Source organism: Myzus persicae, unplaced genomic scaffold, assembly GCF_001856785.1.
Source record: "Myzus persicae strain clone G006 unplaced genomic scaffold, MPER_G0061.0, whole genome shotgun sequence".
Taxonomy (NCBI): domain Eukaryota; kingdom Metazoa; phylum Arthropoda; class Insecta; order Hemiptera; family Aphididae; genus Myzus; species Myzus persicae.
In genome coordinates, this window is record NW_019104352.1 from 36,255 (window position 1) to 59,313 (window position 23,059).

Consider the following 23,059-nt stretch of genomic DNA (forward strand, 5'->3'; position numbering starts at 1 on the left):
ACATTTTTTCTAATTAGTTTTTAATTTTTTCTCACTATTCAACTTAGTCTCATATCTTAAGAGAACTATCGGTTTTAATAAAATGTTGAACCTTTTCAATATTTTACTATACTCATTAAATCAAATTATTATTTAATTTTTCTTCTAAATTGTCTATATAAATTGCTACATTTTATTATCATCTACTTTCAGACTGATGTCGATATAGGATTATGTAAAATAGTTATAAATTCAGATGTTCAGCAATTAAATTTCAACAATCTGAACCAATCAAGCAGTCCTATAATAATAAACATACCTCATATATTAGAATTATTTAACACAACCTGATTACCTTCCTATGATAGAATCGTTATCTGATTCATCCGTGAACTTAAATCCTGAATACAATGATCCGATTTTAGAAATTCAAGGAGGAAGAAAAAGAAAGTTAATTAATAAAAAAAACCAAAAGAAAATTTAAAAAAATACATTGCCATTTACTTGGGAAATTAAATGCAGCCACGCTGGCAAGAGTAATTCCTCAGTTAGTAGAGTAGCTGAGCTAACAGAACCAAATATAATTTCTTTCAAAACAAATTTGTGTAAAATCTTTAGTAAAATTGATCAAGCTAAATGTTTACTTACTATGATGAGTGTGTCAGTTCCTAAAAGATTAGATGGTAAGAAAACCACTAACTCTACTCGAATAGTAACCAAATATTTTTTTCCAACTACTACTAATAGCAATATGTTGAAAGTTTGTGCTGACGTTTTTTGCTCTATTACATCAGTTTCTAGAAGAAATATATTAAACAACATTTATTAGAACATATTAAACAAAACATTTTTGTCAAATCACTCTAGTCCAGTGGAAAAAAGAGGGAGTCATCGTATTAACCCAGTGCATGATGAAATATCTGAATCAATACAAAAACACATTCAGTCATTCAAATGCAGGAAAAGTCACCATACTAGAAGAGATTCTGGAAAGAGCTATTTACACTCTGAACTGTCTAATAAATACTTGTGGACTCATTGGCAAAGAAAAAGATTAAACAATTGTAAACTAACGGCATCTTTATCCAAATATCAAAATATTTTTACCACAAAATTTAATTTAAGTTTTGAACATCCAAGGCAGTATACTTGTACTTTTTACACTGAACAAAAAATAAAAATAAGGGCTGAAACTGACCATGAAGTAAAACATAACCTTGAATAAGAGCTATTAGTTAACAAAACAAAAGCAAAGCGTTTTTTTATTGAGTTACTTAAGAAAACGGAACCTGAAACCATAAATTGTTCATTTGACATGATGCAAACGCAACCTATTCCCAAACTATCTGTAACTGATGTGTTTTATAGTCGTCAAGTTTGGATCTACAATCTAACTTTTGTTATATCTGACTATAATCAAGATAAAGAAAATTGTATTTTAAATACTTGGAAAGAATCGGATAGTAGAAGAGGACCTAATGAGGTGTGCTCAGCATTAATAGATTTTCTAGACCTATTGGTAAATCAAATAAAAGCAAATGAAATACAACAGACTACTCTTAATCTATTTTCTGACTTTTGTTCTGGCCAAAATAAAAATCAATTTAGTATGGCAACACTTTTGTATTATATAAATTGTAAAGCATCAATTATTACCCAAATACATCATATATTTCTAGTCAGAGGGCATAGCTATATACCTTCTGACCGTGTTTTTGGGGGAATTGAGCAAGTGTTAAAAAAAAAAGAAAATATAGTGTCACTAAATCAGTATATAGAAATATTTGAAAAATTTTGTACAGTGAAAGAGTACAATAAAGACTATAAAGTCTATGATTTAAACAATTCAGCCAAAACTCTTCTCAAAACAAAGACAGAATTTAAATCAACTGAACAAAAAAAGTATTCTCATATAAAAGGTAAAGAAACAATCAGATTTTCATACACCCATGGTGGTTTACCAGAAACTGTAACTGTTAAAGAGAAAATGCCATATAAGATCAATGTCTGACAACCTTGAACTATTACCACAAAAAAATCATGTTAAAATCACTAAACAAGATGATATAAGAAAACTTTTATGTTCTTTTAATATTCCAGAAGATGCCAAGCATTTTTATGATGATATAAATATCATTTAATTCCATTCATTGTCTTGTCTCAAAGGTTTTAATATTTGATATGTTTTATTAAGTACATTTTTTGCCTATTTTAGAAAGAGTTTTAAATAATGGACTATTGCAATTTATTTACTATCTATAATTAATAAATTATAACTTTAAGTTTTGTCTTATAATTTATTTTAGACATAGTTTTGTTCCTAAATAAAGACTTATGTCCCATAATATTGATTACAATTTGGTAAAAATTATTACAAAACAATAATTAAATACTATTTATGTCTATTTTATATGTTATACCCAGGGCCCGTAAGTTCATGCACTAAAAAAAGCACAAATAAGCATGCATTCATGCACTAAAAAGTTCAAGAATATGCATTTAAAATTTAAATGCCCTTACATTTTTAAATTATGCACTCAAAATATGCTTTGTGTAAAATATTTATGAGCAAATTTTAAAATAATAAGAGTATATCCATTCATTTTAAAAGTATTTTATTCCTTTTTAATTTTTATATATTTAACAATCAAAATTAATAAAATGAATACTTGTGAAGTTCATATAATCATATGGATTTGTCATCTTTATTAATTTTAATTAGGTAGTAATTTTTTGTCTAATTTTTGTACACCATTATCCTGCACCTACAATGAAAATATTTGGAATGAAATATTAGTTATTTGACATTTTCACGACTCGTACAGTTAAATAACTCATCGGCGACTGGCGTGTGCAAGAAAACTATACTGTACCAGTGTACAAAATTGTAGATGCGGATTGGTAAGAAACATTGTACAGTTGTACATGCTTGTACAGGTATCGTTTTGACGAGGGACTATACACGGAAGAGGATGATAGTAGTAGCTATAAAATTGTTTCCGCGGTACTAAGTAAAACGCATAAAATCTAAATAGGGAAATACTAGAAAAGTAAGTAGTCACACAAAATTAAAAATAAATCAAAACACTATCATTCAGAAAACGGTAAAGTAAATAAAAAACAAGAAACATTTCAAATATTTTTTCAAACAATTTTTTTATGAAATAATATACGCTATAAACTCTAAAAAAACGATTTTATGTCAAATACTCGTATGCCTTTACACCCAAAACATGCAAAAACATGCATTATTAAACTTCATATTATTATTACTATTGTTATGAAACGGATTTGTATCTCAGTTAGCATATTTTTCTGTGTAGCAAAAAAAACATGCAAATGCATGAACTTACGAGCCCTGGTTATATCTATAAACACAATACATTTTATTATACTGAAGGAGTATAATATTACCTCGAATATTACATATTATAAAAATATTTATTTCTTTATGTTAAGGTAATATTAATGTATATATTTTTGCAAAAGGATTTTACCGAGGATTTTACCTAGTATACATTAGTTATATTCATATACTATAATAAAATTAAAAAAATACTATTTATTTGTGATAATTTTTAAAAAAATGTGACCAAATAGAAAAATAAATAATACAGAATAATACACTCCTAAGCAAAACGCACTAATTCTGGGAATAGTACGTTTTGAAAAAATAAACAGCAAAATGTACTATTTCCTTAAATTATTATCAACTACCTATTGGATGGAAATGGTATGTTTTGTCACAATTATGAAATTTGGATGTCAAATTTAGGACATTTAATCACAATATAACTTAGAGGACACAACAAAAAAATGTTTATTACAATTGTACACATTTTTTGGTAAGATTATTATAACTCTAAGTAATTTCAGTAGTTCATAACACAAATATATCAATACTGAGAAAAGTGAAAAATGGAAATAGTACGTTTTGGATTGTCCCCCCTCAATTATAAACCCTAAAATTGATGTACATATTGCAGTATTACCACAGTTATTACCATCAGATGTACCAGAAATTCCGAGGTACAGCCCTTCCTAATTTAAAACAATGTAAAATTGGGAGTTTTCACGTTTTCACTACTTCGGGGTTCGTCCGCCCAAAACGCAAGACCACGGGCGTTTTTCGCCGCGGCGCGTTACATCCGTCGTGAAAAGCTAATCCGATATAAATCAATGCGTTTTGAATTAGACGGAAAACATAGTGTATAGCCCCGGCCTAATAAATTTCCGATGGGCAACCATAGTGTTTATAGCCGTGAGTGGAACATAGCAAATCACTAAAATGTCGTAATGACGACAAATACATTAAACGATAATACAGAAAAAAAACACTAATGACAGCTCCGTGTAAGACACGACAGCTATCGAATAGGAAAATATAATTGGGTGATTAAAAAAAACAAAAGAAAAACCTGACGACGGCCTCGATCACTCCGCTCACGACCGCTCGGTCTCCGTGATAGGCAAATTACATTCCACTGCTGGAATGGCGACAGCGGTCTTGAGGTGAAACACGGTCCACGGATAATCATTAATCCAGCCGCGGGTCGACAGCCGCAATCCACGTCGGCGCCGTTGGAATACACAAAATCGCAAACTGCACGCTCGACATGCCTACCGGAAACGGTGAATGACAGTCGCCGCGGCTTTAACGGCAACGAGCGCGCCGTTACAGCACGAAAGCGGTCAAACGGATACGCGTCCACCGGCACGCGGCGTCCATGACACCCAAAAGGGGGTAAATCACAAAGACACGGGACAGGAGTTGCGTACGACGATGGCGACGGCTTAGCCACGAGGTATACGGCGAAAACGGAAATGTGACGACGCGCAAGTCGCGGGACTTTCCGTCGCGACACCCGTCAAACGCTACAATCGACACGGACGGCCCAGCGACAGCCAAAGTAGGTTGACGAACGGCGAGCTGGAGAAGTCCTCTGACTCTTCGACGCCGAAAGCGCAGCCGGTGGCCTGGCTGCAAAGTTCAAAACCGGCGGAAAAACTGTACGCGTTCGAACAATTGGTTTAAAAAAGGTTAATTGGCGCGTCCCCCGCGATTTCTACGCAATGACAATCTGGCAGACATATTTTATATTAATCTGTTATGTTTTAGTTTATGACTTGTTATAATGCGAACAATATGTGAGCATATCATATCGTTACGACATTATGTTATAGTCATTGGGAAAATTTTTTTCATTTTTAATTGATGATAAATTTACTCATTAGATAATTAAGTATAGGTAATTTGTTCTTTAGACTTTTTAATTTGGATCACGCGTTTACATGGATTTTCTAACAGTCTATTTTTTATAACTTCTACTGAATGTGTACTATCAGAGTTTTTTTTTTAATTTTAAAAGGTCCATTGCATCGAAAATCAAATGAATTATTTTTTTAGATATTTTTTCTAATACTTTTTCATTTTTATTTTTGTCATAATAGTCGGTATCACTCTTAATCTGTGGTCAAACAGTTTATGTATAGTGTAGTGGTCAGGCGACTACATGTGTCTTTGAGAGGAATAGGATGAGGTGTATTTGATTTAATATTGCAACGCTTGATACATGATGTAATATTTAACTTATTCTAGACTAGTCTTAAATTAATATTTTTCCCTTCAAAAATAAATTCGCTTCAAGAATCCTTTAATTCTTTATATTTCATACAATTGCTCTTCTTTATTTAATATCTGTGCGCTCACACTTCAATTACATTCTTATATATTTTTTTCTACAATTCCCAATTATTAATCCTCAATAATTCAATGTTGCATAAAAGGTAATCATATAGAAGTTTCTCTTTTGTCGTACTACTTTAGCTATCAATACAAAATTGGTTCAGCAGTACAATAATTTGTTCATAAGTTCTATGATTGTTTAAACTGAGCATATTTATATAAATGGTAGAAGAAATTAAGAATGTTATTTTTCATACAAATGCAATTCATCATATATTACAGTGAAATACAAAATATAACAATGTTATGTTCAATGAGTAACATTTAAGTATTATATTTTTTCTTCAAGAATCACACATAATTTAAAATATAATAGTAAACACAAAACTTTAGTCACACAATATTCAATAAAAAAAAAGCAAAATTAATACATTCAAAGTATATAAACAACAGCATAACATATTATGTTAGTTGTATTTGAGTAATTATTATATTTTTTAAAATTATTATTCTATAATCATTAAACCTTAATACATAGTTACAAATTTAATACTAATAATGGGAATAAAATGTGTGTCAGAAAATATTCAATTAACATATGAAAATGAGAATTCAATCAAAATATATAAGAAACATATTATATAACTTGAATTCTCAACAAATCTAATTAACAATGTGATGGATGAACAAAAACAAATGAATTATTGTTTAAAGGTGATATAGTGAATTCACAATATGTAAATAAAAATAAAATACATATCAATAATACATGCCTGAAATTGGCTGAAAACATTTAAAATAATTACGTGTACACTGTTAAATTTACTATTATAAAAATTTAAAATAATATAATTAGTTATTACAAAATATTGGGTTGACATGCTTTACAATACCATGCTTTGAAACATTTAACAAAACTGCAAATCCTATGTGTTCCATTAATACCACATGCATCGCATAGTAGTATTTCCCATGATCCACTGTTTAAAAAACAAAATAAAATATGAATGTCACTTAATTTATAGCATAATAATAACATACTATCATTATAAAGATACATATTATATAATTATGGCATTAGGGGACGAAGTAGCCGAGTGGATAACGTGTCAGTTGCGACGTGCACCGTTGCCGGTTTGAACCTCGGTCACGGGCAGCACTTCTGTCCGGGCAGTCACAGTGTCTCCACCCGGGCATGGCAGAAATCTACGGATACCCACTAGAAATTCTGCCAAACAAATATGCACATGTTCCACAACCCTACAGTCCCAAAACCCTACAGTACCACAACCTACAGCTAATGGCCTCAGTTGCCAAGCAAAAAAAATAAAAAAATTAAGGCATTTTGTACAACATTAATGTCAATTTCACATAAGTTAGGAAAATACTGATTAAATATGTACAACTGCCCCTTAACGCAAACTCCGACATACTTATACATATATATATATATATTACACATAGTACTGTTCGACTATGAGGTGTAAAATAATTATTGTTATTACTAAAAACAAATACTTACATCTCCTCTTGATGTGTTTGTCGATCTTTATGAGGGCACAAACACTTTTCAACATTGCAACTACGACTTTCAATCTTTAAAGAGGTATCCACGTACCGTATGCTCATGTTTCTGTTTGCAGCATTCAACGTTTCTCTAAACTTGAATACCATATCTAACAAAATAAATCACCAAAAAACTATAATTATTATTAAATATTTATTAAATTCGGATATTCCCTAACTTTTTCTCGTGGATTTATTAAACATGTGTAATCAATTATTTGATTATTGATTTTAAGAGAGACAGTCATAAGGCAGTCTATATTAGGTCGTAAAATATTTTTGATGGGCCGATGTCGTAAACCAATAGCATTAAAAACTACAAACCGAATTTGAATTTAAAAATAATTTATGTATTCAACAGAATTAAGTATTTATTGCCTAATTAATATTACGTTACATAATAAAAACAAAATTAGTATTAATATTACAATCCTGTAGGTACTTTATATTTTATTTATATTTTATTTTTTTTTTTTTAGTAGAAGCTCACCTCCACAGAAAAGAAAATTGATGGATCAAAATAACAAAAAGATTGAGAAACACTGTCATAAGATATTAAATATAAAAATAAAGCAATAATAATAAATCATACCTTCAAAGGTATTGCATGTTTCACAGCGCCAATATTGGAAACATGGAAGAAAACTGCAAATCCTATGTGTTCCATTAATACCACATCCTTGACATAGTAGTATTTCCCATGATCCACTGTTTAGAAAACAAAAAAAAATATAAACGCCACTTAATTTATAGCATAATAATAACATAATATCATTATAAAGATACATATTATATAATTATGGAATTTTGTACAACATTAATGTCAATTTCACATAAGTTAGGAACATACTGATTAAATATGTACAACTGCCTTTTAACGCAAACTCCGACATACTTACACATATATATATTACATATAGTACTGTTTGACTATGAGGTGTAAAATAATAATTATTATTACTAAAAACAAATACTTACATCTCCTCTTGATGTGTTTGTTGCTCTTTATGAGGACACAAACACTTTTCAACATTGCAACTACGAGTTTCAATCTTTAAAGAGGTATCCATGCGTTGTAAGTTGATGTTTCTGGTTACAGACTTCAACATTTCTTTAAACATGACTAGCTTATCTAACAAAATAAATCACCAAAAAACTATAATTATTATGAATGTTTATTAAATTCGGATATTCCCTAACTTTTTGTCGTGGATTTATTAAACATGTGTAATCAATTATTTAATTATTGATTTTAAGAGAAACCATCATAAAGCAGTCTATATTAGGTCGCAAAATATTTTTGATAGGCCGATGTCGTAAACCAATAACATTAAAAACTACAAACCTAGTTTGAATTTAAAAATAATCTATGTATTCAACAGAATTAAGTATTTATTGCCTATTAATATTGTATTATATTATTAAAACAAAATTATTATTAATATTACTAGGTATCATATGGGTACTTTATATTCTTTTTTATTATTATTTTAGGTAAAAGCTAACTTCCACAGAAAAGAAAATTGATGGGTCAAAATAACAAATAGATTGAGAAATACTGTCATAAGAAATTGAATATAAAAGTAAAGCATTAATAACAAATCATACCTTCAAAGACATTGCATCTTACACAGCGCCAATTTTGGAAACATTCAACAAAACTGCAAATCCTATGTGTTTCATTAAAACCACATCCTTGACATAGAAGTGTTTCCAATAATCCACTGTTTAGAAAACAAAAAAAATATAAACGCCACTTAATTTAGAGCATATTAATAACATAATATTATTATAAAGATACATATTATATAATTATGGCATTTGGGGGACGAAGAGGACAAGTGGTTAACGTGTCGGTTGCAACGAACACCGTCGGCGGTTCAAACCTCGGTAACGGACAGTCACGGTGTTTGGAGAGAAAGGCCATCCCCAAGCCGGGCATGGCAGAAACCTACGGGTACCTATTAGAAATTCTGCCAAACAAATACACGCGTGTTCCATAACCCTACAGTCTCAAAACCCTACAGTACCACAACCTACAGCTAATGGCCACAGTTGCCGAAGCTTAAAAATATAAAAAAATTATGGCATTTTGTACAACATTAATAAGTGCTATTAAAGTATTATTTAATGAAAGGGAAAATTTTAATATTGCAAACAACATGTCAACAAAGGTTAAATTTGACTGTAAGTTGTTTTAAAAATAGACCATCATATAAATAAAATCTCATGCCTAAGAAATAACTTTTAACTAAATTAAAACAAAACTCATGAGAACTTGTTCTTTCATTAACTGATCTCAAGTGATACATATTATTTTAGTAAAAATAAATCTCTAAACCACCTTATCAAAATAAAATATTGGTAGCACATAATAAATAAATGGTAATAAATTATTTATAAATCTATGTACATGTATTCTATAAATTTATAATAATATGCAAGTTAAAAATAAATTATTTATAGGTCGTTAAGAAAGAAGAATGGGCTGGCTGGCATTAATGTTTGCTGCAATTCAAAAATACAAATTCTTAAAACTGCAAATCATATTTTAAGGTATGGAGATGAAAAAATTTGGCACACTCTTAAACAGTATACACAAAACAAAATATTAATTTGAATTTAAAGTTACATTAATGTAAATTTCACATAAGCTAGGAACATACTGATTAAATAAGTACAACTGCCCCTTAACGCAAACTCCGACATACTTATACATATATATATATATATCACATAGTACTGTTCGACTATGAGGTGTAAAATAATAATTATTATTACTAAAAACAAATACTTACATCTCATCTTGATGTGTTTGTTGCTCTCTATGAGGACACAAACACTTTTCAACATTGCACCTACGAGTTTCAATCTGTAAAGAGGTATCCACGCGTTGTAAGTTGATGTTTCTGGTTGCAGACTTCAACATTTCTTTAAACATGACTAGCTTATCTAACAAAATAAATCACCAAAAAACTATAATTATTATGAATGTTTATTAAATTCGGATATTCCCTAACTTTTTGTCGTGGATTTATTAAACATGTGTTATTAATTATTTGATTATTGATTTTAAGTGAAACCATCATAAAGCAGTCTATATTGGGTCGCAAAATATTTTTGATGGGCCGATGTCGTAAACTAATAACATTAAAAACTACAAACCGAATTTGAATTTAAAAATAANCCATGGGTACTTTATATTCTTTTTTATTATTATTTTTGGTAAAAGCTCACTTCCACAGAAAAGAAAATTGATGGGTCAAAATAACAAAAAGATTGAGAAACAGTGTTTTATGATATCCCAATAAAAAAAAAAGCAATAATAATAAATCATACCTTCAAAGATATTGCATATTTCACAGCGCCAATTTTCGGGACATGGAGCAATAATGCAAAACCTATGTGTTCCATTAATACCACATGCGTAGCATAGTAGTATTTCCCATGATCCGCTGCTTGGAAAAAATAATATATGTATAAATGCCATATGCCATATGTAATATAGTACAATAATAATATCATAGTACCTATACATAATATTATATAATTATTTCATTTTTTATGACATTAAGTTTATACAATATAAGGGAAATATGTAATATTGTATACAACACTATAGCATAGGTTAAATTTTGACTTTGAGTTGATACGAAAACAAATAATCATGTAACTTAAAGCTTATGCATTAGTGTGAATTTTGCCTGAATACAAATAAAATAATAATATAAAGCACTTGAACTATGTAATTTATTAAATCATTAATTATATATATGTATATGTATATTATTGTAATAGACATTTGAATTAAATAAATAGTTATACACCCCCCACAAAGTATTTGGTAGAGTTGAGAAATGTTTGAGTTAAAAGTAAAATGTAATTTCCTCACTGACTCTTTGTTTTTCCAAATTTTGCTCAAGTCTATATAGTAAATCAAGACTTATTCTATACTTATGATTTTATAAATAATAAAGAAAAATTTCTCAAGTTGAACCATGTCAAACCCACAAACAAAAACATGTTCATGATAATGCCAAAGAATTTTATCATAATATATTTCAGTCAAATGAATTATCTACAAACAAAAATGAAGGAGTTTCTTTATACCTATAATGAGAATGTAATTCATTTATTTTATTTTATTATTTTTTTATGTACTAACTTATAATAACATATTTTAAGATTCCACACAATAAAGTTTATGACTTATAACAAAACTGCTATTTTAATATTAAATTTATAAATTGATTTTAATTTTAATTTGCATATTATTACTTGTAATGTTTATTATAATGTTTTTTAAATTTTAAATCCTAAAAAAATGTTGATTTCTGTTTTTATTTCTAATAAATTTCTATACTTCTAACTGTTTGAACAAAATATTAAAGACAATTAATTTTATAAAAAATATAAAATTACAAAAATAATACGTTTTCAGTAGAATTCATAAATTGCATGTCAAAACGAGTTATTTAAACTAAAAAGTAATATTATATATATTATATTTTGTATATTAATAATATATATCTATTTATATTGTTAGGAACAACTTCATTTAAAGGTTTTTATGTCATAAGAATTAAAAAAAATATTGATAATATTTATTATTTGAATTTTAAATTTGTTGAATTCAAGTTGTTTTTCATAACATGTTAACAATTTTATACACTGAAACATTAACATTTTAAGTCAAAATTTTGTATTGTTCCATTATGTACGTACTTAGATCAGTAAATTTATCAATAATTTTTATTTTAGTTTGTACAAATTCTTTAAAGTTTATGATCATGTATAATAAAATGATACCTAAATAAAAATATGAAAATTGTACAAAATACATGATTTATTGCAAACATTTCATTATTATTGTTTATTTTCCTAATAATTAGAACATAGATTTTTATTGTAAAATAATATCCTGAATATTTTAAATGCTTAATATAATATAATTCAAGTAAACATTATTATATATTGAATACATTGCAATATTAATAATTTACTGTCTTATTTTAAAATAGATAAACTTAATTGAGCAAAAGGTCACAAGTCAAAAGTAAAATAATTATTTTAGTGTCAAAAGTATCAAGTCAATTAAAATTATTAAATTTTGCTTAAATATTAAAAGTAATTGTACAAATCTTACTAAATAATAATAAGGTATTCAAGTATAAATATGTGGTAAAAATAATATCAATAAAATAGAAAAAAAAATGAGTTTATTCCTTTCCTGAAAAGTAACAATTTTTGACTCTGGCCTCATCTCACTAAACCCTTAAAAATAATAACTGGCAGACATTCAACATGTAATTTTATCTGATATTTAGCAAGTATTTTATAGAAATTAATCAAATTGAAAAACAAAAAAAAAACAGCAAAAGCACTAGTACTGTCACAATGGAAATATGTTATAGCTAATGCAAGATTAGAAAAACCATTTAGTATTATAGAAATGTTTCAAAATAGTGTTGAAGATTTGTCTGCAATAGGGCAAGATATTACAAAACTGATAACAACACAAACAAAATGGTTTAGGGCCGATTTCACCAACACAGTTAATCACGGTTAACGCTTAATCGGCTGATAATAGATATTTAACCGGCCAAATTCGGTGGTTAATTTTAATCGTGATTAACTGTGTTGGTGAAATCGGCCCTTAGATGCTCCTATGCCTGAAAGTCACAATACACTGAGACCATGGACATCACATGTATAAATACGTCAAACAACTTAAAAGATAATACTTTATCTATTGAAAATTAATCTAAAGTGGCCTTAATAAAAGAAAAGAAAAAAGATCTTTTAGACATGTGCAAGTATATGCCTAGACAATACAGTGACTTCAGTAAACTATAGTGAAATACGTAAAAATAATAATGTGATTTTTAAAAAGTAATAGAATACCAAGTTTTATTAATATTAGTATTTATGAAATAATTTTAATTTATAAATGAATATTTACACAACATAATAAAATAATGGTAGTTGTAGGAAAAAATAAAAAATAATAGAATAATAGAATAATAAGAATGTGTTAAATGTGTTCCAAATAACATTTTAAAAATGTATAGTACATTTTTTGTTTATCAGTTGTTACTGAACAATTTATGAATCACTTCATAGCACGTTTTTCCAACTGACCCTTCAATTAACGGAATAGAATATTCATGTCAGAATAGATGTTATAAAAAACTTAAATTTGATCTACTACATGACATACAATATGTGATAGATGCTTTAATTTGATATTTGGATCTGTAGAATAAGACTTTAAAAAGTGGCACATAAATACCAGGTTACAAGAAAAATATATTAATTTAACGGTTCTATACAATTAATGGAATAATCATGGGCACTAAATCATGTTTAAGGACTTTAAGTATTGGACAATATATGAATGTGCCAATATATAAGCCATAAGGTAAAAAAATAAAAAATCAATAAACTATTTTCAATTTTAATCAGAAAAAAACAAACATTGATAAATGAAATTGAAGTTAAAATCAAAATTATTCATTTTGATTTCAAACCTTGCAACTACTATTATTATTAATATGATTATTATTAATTAAGTACTTACGAGTCTAGTTGGAAGTTCCTTTTTTCTTGAAAAGGACAACAGCAATTCGACGCACTGCATGACTTGCGTTGTAGAGGAGAGTTGTTCGATTCAATTTTCGAGAAATTAGCCATATCTAACGGATCCAGTGACGACGAAAGACAATAGTACAGTGTTGCTCTTACGGTAGCTGATTTCAATTTCCAATTACTGTAATCATAGACAAGATGTGTAAGCATTATATACCTAGTACTGCAATATTACTCCGCTGCGGACGACGCGACGCAGTAATGAACGACGTACGGTGCACTGCCTTTCAAACAATCGCAGTGGAAGCTCGGCGTTGAACTTCAAGACACGCTTTAAACTGTTGACGCCGGGACACCGTCAGGGGTATAGCCTTACAGCCGAACTGGGCGCGGGACACGTGTTTCGTAACGACTCTACCGGCTTCGAGCGGCAAACGGTTGAACTAAAGAATACGGGTAATGTTACAACTACGGTCATGAGGTACAATGGTGGGGCAGAAAATTATGCGCTGGCGAGGAGCGTGTAGCGGACGAGGCGGGCGAGGTGGTAAACGGCGGTGCTAACATGGGCTGCACTGTGTTGGCGTGCAGCCGATATTGTGATCCACTATAAATTTCCCCGAATCGGCTCCAGCGCCTCCAGCGGATACGAGTAAATGAGTGATGCGCCATGCATCTCCAGCCGTCACGCGACGGTTATCGAATATGACGTTTTACTTATGAGTTATGACGCGATAGTAAAAAGCGATACCTGTTCAATATTGTGACTTGTCCTATTATCCTAGCTGTGCAAACGTCAGTTTATTTTACAGTGATTCGTAGTGGGCCCACCGAAAAACGTCTCTATTTTAAAGTTAACAAATACCTACGTCAACGTTTTTTTAGAAATTACGGAGAGCGAAAACCATCAGTATTTTTGCCTAACCTCAAGATTTTAATGGACCGCGGGTGTACGGACTGCAAGGTGCATAATGCGTATGTACATTACACATCACATAATTAATCATTATGAGCCGAGAAAGATTATTATTTTAATCCGTCGTGTCGGGAACTACCTAACTTATAGGTGAATGTAGTAATGAATAGTGACTATTCACCAATCTACGATAAGACGATCGCGGAAATGTTATGTTCTGTGGCTGACAGCTGTGCCTACAGCCACCTAATTTTCGTGTAGGTTTTAAGTTTTAACTTATATTGGAGTTATACGCATTTCCTGTATTTACGTATTTACGTACCTACTATAAATCTATCATATTGCATCTAATGGTCGTTTGAGCAGACTCTATGATGGATAAATTCATATGAGGTTCTTTTTTTGTAAGAAATGTTTGATAAAAAAATTGTTTTTATAATTGAAACAAAAAGTCTGCATTGACAATTATTACCTCAACAATGACCATCGTGATTAGACAATAATACTGATATACATATATTTATTGACATATTATAATTATTAATTCGATTTTTTGCTAGTGAATAAATTGTAAAAAATAACACAGAAAAATTAGTTTACACCAGAATAACAGTAATTGTCTTAATATTTTAATATAATTAAAATATTTGTAGAATGTTAACAATTTAAACTCATATAGAAATAGAGAAGTTAAAAATGTAATCTAAAAACTAAGTGACTAAATGTAAAATACTTTCAAAAGGGCCAACTTGGGACAAAAATATTCTTATAATTTTACCTCTATATACTGTCTCTTATTAATTAATTAATATAAAACTATTATTGTATTGTTGTTTTAACAATATTTAAAATCACTTTGGTAGTGTTGCAGCATTATATTTTTAACTTAAGTATTCATTTTTATCAATTAATTTTATGTTAAATATCTATCGTTTTGGTAATGCCGAAAAACTTATGCTAATACTATTTGAATGAGATGTTTTCTATCAAAATGTATGATAAAATATACGTTCAGATGTGTGTAAAATGTACTACTCTACATCATAAATTATTATAACTCTGCATAAATTTCTGTAAATTGTATTTTACATTTTTATTCCAACTAGGACCACTATTATTCAACCATTATTTATGATAAATTTGAACAAGTAAATTTCATTTAAACAAGACTTAGCACTTTGAGTTATATTTTTTATTTTGTACGGATTGAGTAGGAGAAAATTGTTGAAAATTATAAGAACAAAAATCTTATTTTTTTTTTTTTATATGTTAATATATACTAAGCAGTAACAAAATATATTTGTTAAACTCAAAAAATATTCTATTACTTTTTTCAACTATTCAATTACTAGTTTGATCCTATTCTAGGTTAGGTTAGGTTCCATCATTTCATTTTTAATAATATAAGTTCAAGTAGTTTTGTTTTCTGTTATATTAGACTCGACTCAAGATATATCGAAACAAGACTACGTTAGTCTTGTTCTTGTTATACCCAATTAAATTTTAAAAAGAAACAAATACAAAAATAATGAGTTATTTCTTGGTTTTTATTTTCTATCCCATCGTGGTGCAGAAAATTATGTGGAACTTTTGCAAAATATATTAATGAGATTTGCCCCCCATATGGTGACAGTTAATTACAAATATAATAACTATGTATTTCCATAATAAATATTATTAATTATTTAAAACATAGTGTGATAGAATGTATGACATTTTTAAAATTTAAAGAATGTTTTTCAACTTATCATTAAAATGAGAAGGCAATGAGAAGAATAAAAACATGGCTTAGAACTTTTATGCACCAAGAGAGATTTACAAATCTCTCTTTAATACACATAGAAAGAGATATTTCAAATAAAATTTGTATACAAAATACTGTAGACTAATTCTCTAAAAAAAAACCGTAGATTCTCTTTTCAGTTTTTAATAATAAAATTCAATAATAATATTGAATGTATTAATTTTTTTGTTTTAGTTGTTTAAAATATTTGAGTGTATTTTATTGTGTTTCTGGATGGTTGTATGGATTGACTGGATTGAGAAAACTCGCTTATTTGGAAAGGAGTAAGTAAATAAATTATTAATAATCGTAGTGTGTCAATGAAACATAATATACAAATCCAGTAAGATTTGAAAATATATGCTGAAGAGGGTGTGGGGGGGGGGGCATACAACAATGCCTACAGCTTTAAAAAAAAATGGAAAATGCTGAATTTGTAATTTTTCTATATATAAGAAAACCCATATTAAAATCTTTGCAAGTGGTGTCATATGGTATGGAATCAGTAAATTTAAGATTAAACAATTTATTAGATTAAATTATAATCACTTTGACTTGGATGTTTTTACATTAATTAAAATTGTTTAAAGACTAAAAGTTATAGCTACACTTAGAGACTTAAAATCTGTAAACACATACAAATTAGAGCAAATATGCACTATAACAAGATAACATTGGCTGAATTTATTGAAAACTTTATTTTATTATTGTTTGTATTATCAATTTTTTCTTTTTTGAATAACTGATCACACTTAAGTCACACAATATTTATACAACATTGATAGAATTCATTAAATTTGTGAAAGAAATTAAATTTTTTAACTACATTTATATAACATTTTTTTTTGCTGTAATAAGTAAAAACCAAATAATATACAAAATACATTTTTATATTATTACAAATATTATAATATAAGTTTTTAGTTTAATTATAACAACATCAAAGTCCCAGTCATGACATCAAACATAATTATCAAGTATTTTAAATATGTTAATTGCATCCGTAAACAATTATAGTAATATATGCTGAGTGGTGAATAGGGTTAGCTTTAGATTAAGATTGAAAATTTTTTTATTTCTATTTGGTCATTTTGTAACGTATTTAGAAGCATTAAATGTAAAGATATTTGAAATGTGTAAAATTTTTATACGTAAGGATCAACATAAACTGATATAAAGACAAATTTGGTGTACCATTTAGTAATTTTTGGTATATAAAATTAGCGAGTAATCAAGATATGTATGTTAAATCTAAGTTTAAAAGTAAATTCATTATTTTTGAAAGAATATTTTTTTTTTTTATAAAACAATCTATTGTACCTATATAAGATACATATTTCGTTTATACTTTATATCTATGGATTATGATAGGTATCTAAAGAAATGCAGTTTATGAAAGCTAGCAGTTTAATACACGCCTAATACTTCACAATTTTAACTAAGAGGCCATTTTTTGTACTAGAAGTTTTAAGTGATTTTAATTGAATAATGAATTATGTATTTACTAGTTCGCTATATTTATTATATTATTAAATGAGACCAATATTTAAACAAATAACTGGTACTTAAAATAAGCATTCATATACTCAAAATGTTTTTTTTTTATTTTTTCAAATTATTTTTATTATTGTTATTTTTAATAAATGGGAAATCGTTTTACAATTTTTCGTTAAAATGACTAAGTCTTTTAGGCGGCATAGTCACTACTTAAAAATATAATGAACTATATAAAATTAAAACACTATAAAGTATTTCGCACTAACATACGGACTTGTATCGGCAGCAAATTACTGTTAAATGATGTATAAACTATAAACTATCCAATCTGTTTAATACATATTACAGTAAAAACTGACTAAACGGACACCTGTCTATAACGGACAATTCTCTTAACGGACAAAATGACCAGGTCCCGGCAAAAAGATAGGCATTTTAATGTATTTCGACCTGTCTATAACGGACTCCTTCTATTACGGACACAGACACTAATATTAAATCCAACAATTTCATAACGGACAAAAATACATACATACATATTACGAAACAGCGTCGATAAAGAACGGAATAAAGTAATTCAGTGAAAACACGGAAAATTCTGAAATTAAGGCGTTTGCAAATTATTCAGAAGCTCTTGAACAACTTATTCGTCTGAAAGAATTTTATTTAAATAAAGGCGACGAAAAAAAGATTTTTATCTGTGAGCGAATTAATTATTCATTACGAGTTGGAAATTACCAAATCGAAGTTAAAGAAACAAATATCAATAGAATCATTTTTTAAAAAATAATTTTTTTTTTTATTATTTTAAATAAGCCTCGGTAACTATGGCCATTGGCAACAAAGAGTTTAAATTGTTCACGTGATATATGTTACGTATTAAATATTATTAATAAGTTTGGATTTAAAAATAACAAAAAAAATAAAATAAAATAATTTATAAATGTATACAAATATAATAGTATGCACATATAATAAATTTATAATGTGTCATATAAATGTAATATATAAATTATAATTGCAGTTGTAATAAATAATTAAAATTAAATTCATAATGTAGAATGTATGTGTTTAATACATATATGTATAATATTAATAAAGATTATACCTAATATGTATATATTTGAATTTGATATTATAAAATATAAAACAATACAAATGTACGTAAAAATTTTAATTTTTAAAACATTGAAAAACCTGTCTACAACGGACACCTGTCTATAACGGACGATTTTGGTCCCGTGACTGTCCGTTATATACAGGTTTTACTGTAATAATATTATTTTTCATAGTCATAGTACTTGAAATTCTGGACTGAAAATTAATGTGATTTAAAGTAGTAGGTTGGCTAAATTTCTGTCGTTATCGAAATAATTTAGTCTTAACTAATCTAGTCTTATAACTTAATAAGTCATTAGGATTTGTTCAAAATAAAATCGATAACAGAGGATGTATAAGAATACAATTATAAAACGATTTTAAATTTCGGGAACTAACTATGTAAAAGTCCTAAACCGGTACAAATCGGTGTACCGAGAACCTTTGTCGAGACGCCGGGACATGGATTCATAAGACTACCCGGTAGTGGCATTAAAAACAGCTCGTTTTCCGTATCATTGAAACCATAGAAAGTAAGTGCCACGTTTGTTGTCTTATACCTATTATTTTCTACCTCAGTATATGTACATTATTAACACACAAACACATAAACTAACACACACAAACACACCCAAATTCACCACTGGACTACCTATTTCGGAATTGTTACTTTGGTGGTCGTCCTATCACTATAACTTCCATCGGTCGTTCATCACTGAGAATTAGCATCAACCATTTATAATTTATTGATATGGGGTTTATGTTGATATGGTGAAAATAAAAATCATCGAATATAATAACGAAACAAAAAATGTTGTTTTCATGAGTAAATAGTGCGTCAGAATTCAAATTTCGAATTTCACTATTTTTTATATTACATGGGGCTGGTTAAATATAATATTACATTTTTATCAAGAGTCTACAGTTAAAAGTAATAATAATATTATGTAAAATTTGAGTCTATAATAATAATAATAATACAAAATAAAAACCAAATCTAGTTTCATCTTAAAATCAAAATCAACAAAAATAAAACTAATAAAGCTAAATAAAAATTCTATACTACACATCACACAATATGTATTATATTAATATTATTCCTATCACCAGTTATCTGGAAAACGATATTTAAATCTAGCCAAAAAAATTTAGATTAATTTTAACTACAAAGTAAATCGTTATCGATACGGCGAAATACTAATATTTATTACGATACTAATCGGATAGGATTCCTACAATAAATATTTATGATCTTTATAGTTAAGGTTTTCTCTGTTCTTTATATTTGAAAAGGCTTTCCGCGTGTCCGTATGTCAGTATTATAGAAGGGGCAAAATATTTATTTTATTCGGTATCTAAAATTCATATGTTTTTACTTCAATATACAATATTATTGTTGTATGTACCTAATTAGTTATTATTTTATTATTTGTAAATAATTTTGCGATAACACGTTAAAATTAAAAAAAAAATAATACTCTATTATTATTTTTAATGTCAAAAATTCGAAGAAAAACAATATTTTTTTTAAAAATACTGATTTAAAAAAAGCTAGAATTTAGCCCCCCTCTAGCATACCTAATGGCTAAAACCTTGTCCAGGGCCCCGCAATACCTAGCGCCGGCACCGAATTTATGATCAAAGATCCCTTCCCTGAGTGTTGACCCACGACAACCGTCGGCAAACGCAAATTGATAGTTCCAAATAAAAAAACAATTACCTACAAGTGACTAATAACTAGATAACTAATAAGGCAAGAAAAAAAAAATAAGTATAATAATTTATGACTAAAAAATATAATATTTAACATACCTTGGTCACGGATTGGATTTTTCACTCTACTGCGCAAAAGACTCAACGCACGAACGCATACGGAGTACAACAAACACGTCTTGCGGTCAAAAAACGAGTGCTGCCACCCAGGACTATCGGTGGGGCCCATGCCACCACACACTCGTCCGACGATACAGGTGGCGCTGTGGAGGGGAATTGCTCAAAGGTTAGGTGGTGTGTGTGTATGTGTGTGTGTGTGTGTGTGTGTGTGCGTGTGCGTGTGCGTGCACGCGCCGCGCGTATGCGAGGATGTGCGTTTGTGTGTAATTATTTCGTTCTATTTTTTGGATTGTCCTATGTCTTCGTATTTATTTTTTAAACTCTGCAGATAATCTATTTAATGTTGCCGTGCTTTACCTACGATTCAAATTTCAAGACATCTGAAAATTCACAGTGAGCCATTCCGTGCGCGTATGATGGCCGTCTATGATTTGAACATTATAATAATATAGACAAATTGGTTAGCGGCCGTTGTTTTAATACGATGCTAAACCGAGTATTTAATAATCAAATTATAATAGCGTCGATTGCGTGAATAATAGGACCGCGCGCATTGAATATTATAGAAAACGGAACTAAACATATCATATGTACACTGGTTTATTCGTATAATATAAGGCCCATTTTTGGGTCCCATTTACTAATTTTTTTTTAAAATCTATATGCAATAGGTAAATGGATTGGAGGTAATTTTTAAGTTTGTTACTGGTTGACAATTCATTTACATTTGCATTTGTTTCGGTTCACCTCATTCTATCGTATCTACCTTGATACTCGGAATATTGGTACGGTCTATACAATTAATAACAAAAAAAAAAATAAAAAAAAACGCTGAAAACTAGTACTATACAGAATTTAAATGTCAGGGGTCCTAGAATATTTACCGTGTTTAATATAATTTTGATAAATCACCATCATCAACAAGTTAAATTTACATGATACTTAAAACAAAACAATAATGTTAGCAATCTGAATGCACAAAAAATACAAATAAGTACTTACAAAGTAGCTGGCAGTTAAAATAAATATAAAATGTAGGTACAATTAATTATAATAAATTTATGTTTAATACTAATTATTTTGCTATATTGTTTAAAAATTGTCCCATTTGAATTTCTTTATTTAAGAAGCTCTCACATTTGCAAAGTATTTTTTTCATTTTATCTTCTGTTCACATATAATTATATAATTAAATCGTAGTCACTCGTGGCTTACCATATATCGTCGGTAAAATAAAATTAAAAATAATCGTTGATATTTATCGCTTTTTTTCATAAAATTTTGTACTTGATTCTTGCGGACCGTACCAATATTCTGATTTTATAAAGACCGTACCAGTTTTCCGTTTACCTACTTAATTATCATTGACGACTTGACGTGCACCTCTGAAGACTAATCGGCCCAATTTATACACCCCCATTTATCCAAACGCATGACACTCTGTTATATAGATTTTATAATATAATATAATCATATTTTATTGGTGAAACATTCATTACGCACTATTCGCTGGTACATAAAAAAACCAAAAACTGTAATAAGGCACCCAAGACCAACGTATTTTTACGGTACCGATTTCATACATAATTATAGGTCCTGATTCACTTATTTGTATAGTCGAATATTTAATTTTGGAAACGCGAACACTGTGTACGGTCAGGTAAAACTTTAGATTGTAGAACGTGGACACTTAAATACGAATTATATAAATGAAGTATAGGTATAAGTATGCTATAAAAATTCCGAAGACGCTACCAATAATACTAAAAATGTCATCAAGATACTAAATACAATTTGGAAGCATAATTAAAATGTCTAAATATATTATAGCACCAAGTAATGTTTAATTAGTATCGGTTAACCTGTCAATTAAAATAACTGATTATTTTGGCTTGTTTATATATTTCGTTTATAGCATATTTATTTTAATTACTTTTAAGTAAAATTATGTTTAAGCCACGGCAAAATTTTTAACATTATATATAATACATAAATATATACTTATATTTATATTTTTGTCATATCATGTTTATATACTTAAATACTTGGTAAGGTATTCAACAATTACTCAAGATGAATCATCTCGTAATCTGCAGTTTATTGTCGTACTCGC

At 28.5% G+C, this 23,059-nt stretch overlaps 1 protein-coding gene across 3 annotated transcripts; it reads right to left on the reverse strand.

Moving 5' to 3' along the window:
- Positions 1-6,249: 6,249 nt before the first annotated feature.
- LOC111041426 (G2/M phase-specific E3 ubiquitin-protein ligase-like) lies at positions 6,250-21,024 on the reverse strand. Of its 3 annotated transcripts, none has more exons than XM_022325692.1 (7): positions 20,926-21,024; positions 13,812-14,000; positions 10,571-10,686; positions 10,030-10,183; positions 7,824-7,939; positions 7,188-7,341; positions 6,250-6,645 (listed from the first exon to the last, which is right to left on the reverse strand). In XM_022325692.1, the coding sequence occupies exons 2-7, from the start codon at positions 13,922-13,924 to the stop codon at positions 6,525-6,527; spliced, it is 774 nt and encodes a 257-aa protein (XP_022181384.1). In that variant the 5' UTR covers positions 13,925-14,000; positions 20,926-21,024; the 3' UTR covers positions 6,250-6,524. The 3 variants fall into 3 exon arrangements, with proteins under 3 accessions (XP_022181384.1, XP_022181383.1, XP_022181382.1); XM_022325691.1 differs by lacking the exon at positions 20,926-21,024 and adding an exon at positions 14,094-14,284; XM_022325690.1 differs by lacking the exon at positions 20,926-21,024 and having other exon boundaries at positions 13,812-14,079.
- Positions 21,025-23,059: the final 2,035 nt, after the last annotated feature.

Bases quoted from the DNA above. Each gene is read 5' to 3' on its own strand.
- LOC111041426 (XM_022325690.1), bottom strand. From the start codon at position 14,029: ATGCTTACACATCTTGTCTATGATTACAGTAATTGGAAATTGAAATCA. The intron at 10,184-10,570 runs GTATGATTTATT...TTATTTTGTTAG, and splicing joins AATATGCAATATCTTTGAAG to ATAAGCTAGTCATGTTTAAA. The intron at 7,940-10,029 runs GTAAGTATTTGT...TTTTCTAAACAG, and splicing joins CAAACACATCAAGATGAGAT to TGGATCATGGGAAATACTAC.